The following is a 12,009-nucleotide window of genomic DNA, read 5'->3' on the forward strand; positions in this document are numbered from 1 at the left end:
TCTGATCTGGAGCAACTCACAAAAAGGTAAAGGACCTCAGTGGGTCAAGCAGCAGCTAGAGAGGGAAATGGATAGTAAATGTTTCGGGTCTAGTTCCTTTATCTGGACTGAAAGATAAAAGGGAGATAGCTGGTGTAAAATAGCAGAATGAAGAGATGGAACAAGGTGGATCCATATGAGGGAGTGAGAGGCAGATGGTGGAGGGGAGAGTGAAAGCAGCAACAAAAGCTGGGAAGTGATAGGTAGAAGCAAAGGGTTGAAGATGATGGAACCTGTGAAGAAAGGAAGGTGACGAATTAAGAGAGGGAAATGGGGAAGGCAGATGGAAATAATGGGGGAAGGGAACCAGTGGGATGAATGGGTTATGGGCAAATGGAGTATATGGAGGATGATAAAAAGAACTGGTGACCAGGGTGAGTGTACAACAACTGATAGGCCAGGAGAGAGAATAGGGACAGAGGGGCAGAAGTTCAGTGGAAATTGGGGAAATCAATATTCATTACAAAAATGACAGCACAGTCCTTAGAGAGATGGTTTCATCTTTATACTTTTGAACATTAAGCTGGATGCCATTTGCCCACAATTGGATTAAGTTCAGCACTGGGATTCTAGGAAGTGCTGTGGATCCTCAGCAATAGAACTGTATTCTACTCAGGGATCAACCCCGTTTCAATGAGAATCAGTGCCAGATACATCAAAATGCGAGTGGCAACAAAGGCTGTGTTAATACTGAAGAGGAAGATGCAAGGTAGAAATAAAACAAAATGCTAGATACATTCAGAAAGAGTCAATATTTTGGGTTGATTTTTTCTTCATCAGAACTGGGAAAAGCTGCAGGGATGGGAGGGTGGGCAGGATAGAGAGAACAAAGGGAATGTTTGAGATAGGGTAGAAAACAAGAGGAAAGGCTGAGAAATAGTGGAGGCTCACAATCAACAAATCATGGCTCAGGAAATCCAACATCCAGTTATAAAAGTTTTCCCAGAGCACTCATGGTGATGCAAGAGCAGTATTAATCAAGTCCAAGGTAGATGTTTATCAACTCAGTCGAGTCTATGCAATGGTTCACATGCTTTCCAATGCTATGTATTTCTAGGCTAAGCCATTAAGATAAATTCTTTGAAAATCTAGAATTTTACAGTATACGCAATCAGTAAAATCTTCAATCTTTAACAGTTTTGAAAGGCTTGCAGTATATTTATACAATATTTCCACACACCTGTGTAATACAAGCACCAGTGAACGCCACAATCACTGCTACAACATTGACAGTAAGCTGGAACTGGAGAAACTTTGAAATACTGTCGTACACATTTCTGCCCCACATTACTGCTTTGACAATGCTTGTGAAGTTATCATCAGTTAGAATAATATCCGAGGCTTCTTTGGCCACATCCGTTCCAGCAATACCCTAGGAGGGAAATTAACACCAGTTACTTTCAGTTGAACTAGAGGGGATAACTTCAATCACCCCAACACTGAACTGATTCCACAACCTATGGACCAACTCTTAAGAACTCTGCAACTCATTCTCGATATTTATTGCATATTTGTTTATTATTATTATTATTATTATTATTTCTCTTTGTATTTACACAGTTTTTTTTTGCACACTGGCTGTTTGTCTGTCTCGTGTAAGGTTTTTCATTGATTCTAATGTATATCTCTTTCCAGTTACTGTGAATACCCACAAGTAAAGGAATCTAAGGATTATATATGGTGACATATTTGTACTTTGATAATAAATTTACTTTGAACTCTGTGCTATACTGTGATCACCAACAGTAAGACTGCCACTGAATTATTAACGCTGTACACCAATAAAAGAATGTAAGATCTCTCATTTGAAGATACCATACGAATATACAAAGATCAAAAACAAGCTGATAATGCAGCAATTTTGGAACATACCATGGCAAATCCAACATCAGCTTTTTTCAACGCTGGGCCATCATTTGTACCATCACCAGTGACTGCTACCACCTGTCTTTGTTCTAACGCATTACTGTCAATGATGCCTTCAAGTGAAAACACAGAAAGTTATATTTAATCTTGTGAAAAGGTTTGATCATTCACTCAATTCTAATAAAGGATCTTAAACCAGAAAAGTTAACTTTCCATAGATGTGTGTCTGCTAAATGTTTCACCATTCTGTTTTTACATCAGTCTTAAGTGCAATGTAGTGGAATATTTAGAATTTGTTCAAGATTTTTTCACTCTGCCCCTCATTAGCCTGTCCCAAATGACATGAGTTTTAACTTATTCCTTTGAGAAACAGATTTGCAAATCAATGTTTTAAATTCCTGTTAGAATTCATTAAGCAAACAGGCCAAGTTTAATAGGTTCAAATTCCAAGACTACATACCCTTATTTAAATAAGGTGTAGCCTCACCTATATGTTTCAAAATTACATTGCCATTAAAAACCAAGACAACTATCCAATTTCTATAATTATTTAGAAACTAAATTTTGTTAATTGAAGATAACCAAAATATGGTGAAAAGAATAACATGATTAATGGCAGGAAAAATGTAGAATGAAGTTAAATATACCTCACCCAATCAGTGCTGTTTGGGATTGTTTACATCTATAATTCAGCAGTCAGTGCAAGTAATCCCTGATCTCCTTGTAGCAAGGAATTGGGGCTTTCAACATTCAAAAAGGATCTCAAAATTGTAGGCTACACTGAAATGTTAGATGGCTGAAGAGTTTAAGAGCATTGCTAGCTGTCTGAAAACTGCCCAATTTGAGTCCTACTCATTTTTACACAAATAGCATTGGAAAAATTTTCCACATTTAAAAAAGTCTATAAAAACTGCAACATAAATGGCAAAATATTACTTAAAGGGAATATGACATTAATGACTGTTCTGCGGTCAATAGGATAAAAGTAACTTTTAGATCAAATGAAGAAATTAGCCAGAGTCCATCAGTTTAAATTTGCAAAGTGCACTTGCAACTGTGTCTGCTCTTTTGCACACATCAATATCCTTATCCTATACATCACTCTCTCTTTAATTATTTTCAAAGCCATTACATTTGACGTTACTTACTTGGTACATTTTGCACCAGGTGGCAGTATTGTTCTTAAATTCACAACACTGTCTGCTAAATTATAGATGTAAACGATCCCAAAACAGCACAGATTGTGAGAGATACATTTTTCCTGCCATTATTCATTTTATTCTTTTCACTACATTTCAGATATCTTCAAGTAACAAAATTTGGTTTATAAGTAGTTATAGAAATTGGATAGTTGTCTTGGTTTTTGTTTAATGCAATGCTAGGAGTTCCTCTGAATCTATTTAGTACAAATGGAATGCTTAACGAACCAAATGAGCATTTGGCCAAACAAATGAGAATGCATTTGGTTCCAGCTTCTTTTTTTTATTTTTAAACCCTACTTTGTCTTCATTTGTCTATTATTCTGCTGTGAGATCAGCAGCAATGAACAAGCCTTCAGCACCCTCACTCTTTGTCTCAATCTCATTTGGTGCTCTCCTTTTTACAGTATTCTCATCACCCTTTTCACTATTCCTCTACAATTTATAATGTATTGACGTCTAACTCTTCCCAATTATTATGTATACCTTTGTCTTGAAATGCTGTTTCTCCACCTCCAGAAACAGACCCAAATATTTGTAGAATTTGAAAAAAAAATTAAAGTGATAGTATCCTATTCCCACAAAGCAGATGGGAAAGCAAGTGTTTTTCTAACCATTACTGGGAACTTTTGGGTCTACATGAAGCAAAAAGCTGTCACCATTGTATATTCTTCCATTGCAGTCTAAGGGCTTTCCATCTTGCTTCTTTTACTTTCCTTATAGTGTTGCTCAGACCACTTTTCAGAATGCTTCCATCAGCAATTATCTGTTTACTCAAGCTACCACATTTGAAAGAATCTCCCTTCACTCCAGCTATATCAGCTAGCACCTAGTCATCAATATTTTCTGTTTATTGTATTGTATTGTTTTCTGGTCCACAGTGCTTCAATTCCACCCCCTGAATACTCCTCCACCAAATAGACCGAAACCATGATTTCCTTTGGATCAAATGCTGTTGACTCACAACTTCATGATGCATTTTCATTTGGATAACCTGTAGCTTATGATGGGAAGCTTCCAGAACAGGCATTTATTTCCATACCTCAAAATAACCCATCCTGTTGCAAATCAGGTTATTCCCTTTTCAAGACCTGATTACTGACAGCTGTACCTTCTGCCATTATTAACTGCCTTCAATTCCATCCATAAAATCTCATCATCTTTCTTCAAATCAGGTCCCTAAAGATGTTTTAAAAAAATGCTTGAAAGGCCACCAAGGCTGAATGTGCTTCAGTTAAATGCCATTTAACTTTTACGAACAATAAAATGTCCAATAAAAATGCAACTGCCTTTGGACCTTATGTCAATGAAGCTAATGTGCAGACTGAATTTTTGTTTCCAGTATCTGTTCATTCAGTACCATCTGTTAAAATGTTCATCTGTTAAAAATACATGTAAGAAAACTAAAGCTTTCATCAATGTTAATTTACCTTTGACTAATGTATGTTTATCAGTGGGTGAAGATCTTGCAAGGACACGCAGTCTGGGCCAGATCCTGTCTATTCGTTCTTGCTCAATCTGAAATGATGAAGTATTTGCCATTTTGTAATAATTAATAACAAATGAAAAGTACAGTATGGCATTTTATTTAAATGTCAGTATACCTCTCCTTTAGCATTGCGTATGCGTTTGTTGAACTGTTTACCCTCCAAACATAGAAAGTCATCACCAGCCTGTAAAATGCCACATTTTGTGGCAATTGCACGAGCAGTGTTAATGTTGTCACCCGTAACCATGCGCACAGTGATTCCAGCACCCTGGCACTTCTTAATGGCATCTGGAACCTGCAGGGAAGAGGAATCAACAACTTCACCTTTTACTCTATACAAGCTTCATGAAGTTACTTGTATCAGTTTAACCCACTAGGAGCTCAGCGATTAAGGGTTGAAATCCTATCCTAGTGATACATAACAAGTTCCAGGAGGTCAAAAGTAAATGAAGATCTTCTGAATCTACTTGAGATAGGAGGTTATCCCCGGGCAACATTTGTCAAATGACACTAAACTATTATAAAAAACACTTTGGGTTTGCAAAGATTTTTTTTTAAAAACACCATGTCTGCGACTTTTAAATTTTAATTATCATTACCATGAAAGACTCGTGTACAGAGGATGTCAAAGTTGTCCCATCTACTAATAGAAACATAAAATTTAGAGAAGCCTGCATCAACACACTATTACCAACAATTTAACAAACAGCAGAAAGCAATGCCATCAAACATGTTGTGCTTTTACTCTGCAGTGCTAACAAGTTTTTTTTAAATCATCTCGAGCCACATTAAATTAGACAATGAGAAAGACTAATTCATCTCAACAACAGGAAGAGCTACACAAGTGTCAGGGCATGATGAAACACACTGTGGCATGACACTCAAAGCGGAATTTGTTCATAAGACAGCTGTGGGGAATTACCCATTTCAAATAATGAAGATAATAAGTTTTAGCCATGGTCTGACTGATTCAGCAGCTGTCACTGTTCATTCATCCTCCTTTGGTTTGTTTGCATGTTACAGTGTTACTGTGATCAAGCATATTGTTGCTCAATAATCATACTTCCAAATGGAGAATTCACTACAAATATTCAAACTTTCTGTATGCATTTTTAAGTAGATTGAATTTAGGATTAGTACTACCTACTTTCCTTTGAGAATAAAACAAGTCAAAATCTTTTGCTTTAAAAAATGCAAGAAAATAAGAACCAAACCATCACTATCACTAACCTGAGAAATTTAGGGTACGGAAAATGCAGATTGGTTATGTAATTAATCAGACGAAGTGACACAGTGACTGAGTACCACCAGTCTAGACATGCCCAGAAGATGGCAAAGCTAGTCATCAAAATGTTTATAAATGATCCCTGTACCCATCTTGAAGAGTTTAACAATGCTTCACTTAAACTTCCAATGAAATTCTAAAACTGCTTTTCTTGCCACATTTTGTATAAATTACACATACTATAACTAAGCAATAAATAAGTTTGAGAAATATCTTGAACAGCAATAAAAATAATTTAGATAAACATACCTGACATAAAACTTAATTTAAAAAAAATCACAAAGAAATTGCCATTTGCAATTTGGGATTTGTATGCGGAAGTTACATTTCCAGAATAGGACTGTAAAACATAGTGCAATAATCCAATTCAAGTTTATACAGTGGAGTGGAGAGGCAAGTTTGTAAATCTAGTGGGAGCAAGGGACATTGGGAATGGCAAGGGTGGAGTACTGCAGGAAGGGTGTAGGACAGGTGGCAGAGGAGTGCCAGGGGCAGAGTGTGGGGCAAGATCACTTGATTCCAAACAATTGGTTTATTGATCATTATAGAATGTCTCTTGGGTGCTTCCAGCTCCCTCCCCTCTCTCTTCCTCCTTTCCCAACCATGATTCCCCTCTCCCTGCTCCCTTCCCACTCTCAGTCCACAATAGAGACTCAAATCAACATCAGATTTATCACTCACGTCATGAAATTTGTTTTTTTTTTCTGGCAGCAGCAGCACAGTACAATACATAAAATTACTACAGTACTGTGCTAAAGACTTGCACCCTACCTATATACATGTGCCCAAGAGTTTTGCACAGTATAGTTGGATTTAGAATAGTGGCTGAATTTTCATGATAGTTTTACTTTACTATTGAAGCAAAACAGGAAGTATCCAGACATTGTGTAAAAAAAAAATTCGTAATCCTGAAGTCTTCTGAAATTGAACTGTAGGTCAGAATGAAAAGTTGGGATCCAACAGAAAATATTGTTCATTTTAGGCTAATTCCTCCCTCTCAAGATACCTTATCCAAACCACATGTAGCTTACATTACATGAAACATGGTTATAAGTTCACCTACCTCTGGTCTTACAGGATCTTCAATACCAACTACAGCAATACAGGTGAGGTCAGTAAGTATGTCATTTTCATTTTCCCAATCTATTGGAGCATTATCAAATTCTCTCCATGCTAAGCAGATGGTACGTAGTCCTTCAGAGGCCATTGGCTCTATTACTTCCTTAATTAAACTGTCACGTTCTCGGGGCTTCAGATCTTTGACCTCACCCTTTGCATCAAGAATTTTAGAACACCTAGCCAAAAAGGTTATGAAGGTTTATTTTCAAACAAGATTTAACCAAAGCCAACTGAAAGATGCATATTCCAATCTCAGCTATCACTCAGTTACAATGTACAGAAAATAACCACTGACAATTCATGTAAGTGTACAGCCTACAGATTTGCAGAATTCTCAATACAGTTTATGCTAAGTTCTGCATTTATGCATAAAGGTTTTGCATATAACTGGTAAAAACATTAAGAATATAAAGCAAATTCATACTGAATGTAAAACATTTCATATAGAATTGCAGTGTAAAGCATTGTTAAACTGCAATGTTATCTAAAAAGGCAAGGGCATGGCATTTAGTTGAAAAGTATATTTATAGGTTGGAGCAAAGAATAGCATGTGCTGTACAACTTTTTGTGCAATTTTCATGCAATTGGCAACACCCATTCTACATGAATGCCAAATACTGTGATCAGTAGGAAATGAATGCTTAAATTAGAAATTTGGGATCATTGTAGTGAAATCTTGAATCAATCTCGTTATGCTCAGCAACAATGTATGTAGTAGGTGCTAAAATTGAGAGAATGCCATGGAAAAGGGGGGGAAAAAAAAGGATTGTACCTTGTAAAGCAGATTAGCAATATGTAATACCAGTGAAAGGAAATCTTTGGATAATCAGCAGTCATGTCAGGTCACTGAGATCACCCATCCTGGTCTGCTGCATACATCCTGAATCCCACAATGTGCAAATATTGCATTAAATGAACCCACAGGGAATTACATATTTAAATAAATGGCTGATGTTTCACCAACTTTTCGTGAAATGTAAAATATACCAACAACCCCTAAGTGCTGATTTTCCTGAAACTTAAGTTTGCCCTCTATCAAACATATGGATATCCAGGACTCTTTCCCTTAAGTCTGACCCTCTCAGTTTGTAAAGGTTGTAAAATTTCAAGGGTTGCTAAGGATGTCTACCTTGTAGAAGACTGTTAAAAATGAGAGCTTGCATTGAAGTGAGGAGCTTGATGAAACCTTAAAAAACTTTATCTGCATAAAGGTAAATTTGCTTCAAAGACTGAATCCAAACACTGTACAAGCAAGCAGATAATAGTCCAAGAACACTTCCACTCCAGAAATGTAAATGTTTACTGTAAAATTCCATTAATCTGCCATGTTTGAGATCTTGGTTCTGGACTATTGTGTATTATTTCTAACAATACTCCAATACATTTGTTTGGAAATTTTGTCAAATTGTAGAATAAGCATTTCAGTAATCCTAGTGAATCTAAAGGGATCATAGGAGCTGAGCAACACATACAGAATCCTGGAGGAACTCAGTGGATCAGGCAGCATGTATGGAAGGGAATAAACAGTCAACATTATGGGCTGAGATCATTCAAGATAGGAAGAAAAGGGGAAAGAGTACAAGCTGGAAGATGACAGAGTCTGGGTGAGCACATAGTTGAAGAGTCAGAGCAGCAGAGATCAAAGGACCAGTGAGAGGGTCTAACTGAACTGTTGAGAGTTTAAACTATTTCAGAGTAGGCTACCTTTAAGTCTTGGGTATGCCCATTCCAAAGAAGTTTAAATCTGCCTTTTGATAAAAGGTCAGTAAGACCCTCTCTCCCTCCCTTTCTTTCCGAGACTGATAAAAGGACTTGGTCTGTTTATTCCCCTCCATAGATATTGTTTGACTGGCTGAATTCCTGCAGCACTTTGTGCGTGTTTTTCAGTTTCCAGCAGAATCCTGAATCCCTTTGTTTTTCAGAATTGAGGGCCTTGTGAGAAGAGATTGTGACAATCATTGGGTGAGCCAGATGCCAATCCATCAAGGTTTCAAGTAATTATCAGAACTCTATTGTATAATGGGCATACAGAAAATACATTGAAAATTACTCATGATTTAATGTTTTACATGTACATTTTGCATAACTCAGATTAACACTTAATTGTCAGATAGGTGTGTTCTCTAGATCAGTATCTTATTCAAGTTCCCTCCAGAACACCAACAGTCAATTATAAATACATAGTTATAATACCCTATAATACCTACTTTTTAAGCACAATCTCGGAGGCACCCTTGCTGAACATTTGAAAACCACCATCAGGCTTCTTCAGGACTGTACTCATAGATTTTCGTGCAGAATTGAAGGTATAGACTTTGAACATTTTCTCTTCTGGAATTTCATTTCGTATTGTCTGGTAGTCTTTCTTCAAATGCAATACAAATTGCAACAAGGCACATTCCGTCTTATTGCCACAATGACGTGGCAAGCCACCTTCTTTCTCGGGTGGCTGTGAAGTTAGATCAATAATACATTTGATGTACTCATTGTTATAGGATTTAATCCAAATTTAAAATAAAATATGCACAACTGTTAAATGATGCAGCAAATTTAAAAAAAACACTTTTAAAACTGTTGGCAGAATGCAGTTTTATATGTCTAGTGAATTATTGAAAGCTTGGTCTAGGGTTAGAACACTGGACCTTCAACTGGATTACAAACACGTAACAAAGTCTATTAGTTTTAAAGTCTGTGATACTCAAATGCAAAAATTTCACACAAAACACTACATAATCTTTAAGAACCTTCGAGATATTAATTCTAAGCATTTTTATACGTCGAGGAATAGGGACAATTGTAAGAGAAAAACATGCAAATATCAACATACCAGTATCTTTGTAGTATAAGCAGAGTTCACAGCTATTCCTGCAATAAGTTTGTCCATAATATTCTCAGGAATGGAATCTGGATCTGGAATTTTCTTGTAGTATTTGCCAGAAAGATACGCTTGAACCACAGTCATTCTGTTCATTGTAAGTGTACCAGTTTTGTCTGAACATATAGCTGTTGCATTCCCCATGGTTTCACAGGCATCCAGATGTCTTACCAGGTTATTATCTTTCATCATTTTCTGTATCAAGAGATTTGTGGTCATTATGATCCATGTACAAAAACATGTGCTATTTCATACATAAATTAATGGTATTTATTTTTAATCGGACAATTTTCCCTGGGCTCAATTTACACCCTAACCAAACTAGGATTAGTACAATATACAAACAGGATCCCAGATCTGATGAATGATCTACCTCAACTCCACTTCCCCTGTGGCTCAATATTATCCAGGTGTCCAAAAATCACTATCTTGGTCCTGAAGGCAGCATCTGCAGCTCACTTAGGTATTTCCTCACATCTACTGGTGTGAACTGAATCACTAAGAAACCAAACTACACATCCCAAGGAATGAAAATGCAGCAAACAGTCCACCCACCAGACATAATTAGTTATGACCAAGAAAATAAGATTCACAGATTTCATAACAACTTTTAACTAATCATTATGGCCTGTGGAAATTTAAGAGTGTGTGGGGAAATTATACCACACAGAAATGAAGTCTGTATTAAAATAAGGCAGGAATGAAATCGATCAGATCTGACTATTATGCAATGATTCAAAACAAAAATGCAGATATTAGGCTAGAGCAGAAGCCAATTAAGGAAAATTGTTTCTCAAATAACTAGTCACACCTAGTACAGAATCACATTTGTATTAGACAGACCATTGAGAAATGGTGGCTAGACAGTGATCAGGTAAGTACAAGTCACAGCATAAGTACAGAGAAGGGAGAAGAAAATTATCAGCTACGGGTATAAATTTAAATCCAGCAACCACGTGTGGCCCACGATTTAGATGTGCGTTTCTAGAGCTTACCTTTACAGAATAAGCCAGAGAGATTGTAACTGCAAGGGGAAGACCTTCTGGCACTGCCACAACCAAGACAGTAACACCAATGATGAAAAATTTAACTAAATACTGGATGTAAATTGGTGTACATTCAGTCAACCATGGGAGGTGCTTAATCCAAAACGTATCAATCACAAAAAACAGAACAAGAACTATAACTGTAATAGCAGACATCACCAATCCTAAGAAAGAAAAATAGAGGAGTATTACAAAACAAATTATAATAGCATCAAATGTTATTTGTAAAGTGCTGCTGCAAACATGCATCACTTAACCTTTATGGGCACAAATGATGAAGAATCAACAATGGCTCATTTCCTTACCACTGGAACATATCGGCTGTTGGAAATCTGACATCTCACCAATGCTCAGGGAAACTTCGTAAGTAGAGAATGCATTATGCTTAATAGAAAGTGCAAGTAAATCACTTTCACTTGGAAACACTGGGGTTGCTGGATGTTGTGAAGATTAGTGAAGGGAGGCAAGATCAAAGGGCAAGTATGACAAGTCTTGCCTTTGCCCAGGATGATGCCATAAGATGCTGTGACCTTGATTTGGAAGACTGGATCAGGTTATTAGAAGGTACCAGAGGGAATAATCCTTCAGGATGCTGACTGGTGGTGGGGTGAAGGGAAGAGAGAGTTCACAAGGGTGCTCAGAAAATGGGGTGAGTGCACATGAAAATAGAGAATACACCACACTATTTTTTAAGCAGAGGTACTCATAGTAGCAAAGAGCTGCAGGGTAACAGGGAGCTATACTATTTTGCATACTGCCATTGCTCTTCAAGTGGTTATACTCTAGTCAGTATTTAACCAGAGAAACAAACTTCAAAAGTGAAGACCATTTAGCATAACAAATGAGGCAAGGACCTCAAATAAGTTGATTCAGATATTGTGATAGATGGCTACTGTGACCATTTGTCACAGGTGAACTTATTCCTCCAAGAATTCATCAATTGAATGAACTTCAATCCTCAGTTTAGCTGGCCAAAAAAATGTATAAATATTTTAGGAGAGACATTTCAGACATATCAAATTAATCAGCCAAAAAGTTCTATACTGAATTCAAAACATAAAATTGGGATTATGAAACAAACACCTTAAAAC

At 36.8% G+C, this 12,009-nt stretch overlaps 1 protein-coding gene across 6 annotated transcripts in view; it reads right to left on the reverse strand.

Annotated features, from left to right (window-relative positions):
• The window catches only part of LOC132398346 (plasma membrane calcium-transporting ATPase 1-like), a 124,625-nt gene that overhangs the window by 19,065 nt on the left and 93,551 nt on the right, over positions 1–12,009 (reverse strand). For all 6 annotated transcript variants that reach the window (XM_059977634.1, XM_059977640.1, XM_059977639.1 and 3 more), the window contains exons 9-16: positions 10,868–11,082; positions 9,825–10,067; positions 9,205–9,446; positions 6,942–7,173; positions 4,709–4,888; positions 4,535–4,622; positions 1,912–2,018; positions 1,220–1,411 (exon numbers count right to left, since the gene is read on the reverse strand). In XM_059977634.1, coding sequence (XP_059833617.1) covers positions 1,220–1,411; positions 1,912–2,018; positions 4,535–4,622; positions 4,709–4,888; positions 6,942–7,173; positions 9,205–9,446; positions 9,825–10,067; positions 10,868–11,082 — 1,499 coding nt within the window. The remainder of the gene's footprint in view (positions 1–1,219; positions 1,412–1,911; positions 2,019–4,534; positions 4,623–4,708; positions 4,889–6,941; positions 7,174–9,204; positions 9,447–9,824; positions 10,068–10,867; positions 11,083–12,009) is intronic.

This window comes from Hypanus sabinus, chromosome 8 (genome assembly GCF_030144855.1).
Source record: "Hypanus sabinus isolate sHypSab1 chromosome 8, sHypSab1.hap1, whole genome shotgun sequence".
NCBI classification, from domain to species: domain Eukaryota; kingdom Metazoa; phylum Chordata; class Chondrichthyes; order Myliobatiformes; family Dasyatidae; genus Hypanus; species Hypanus sabinus.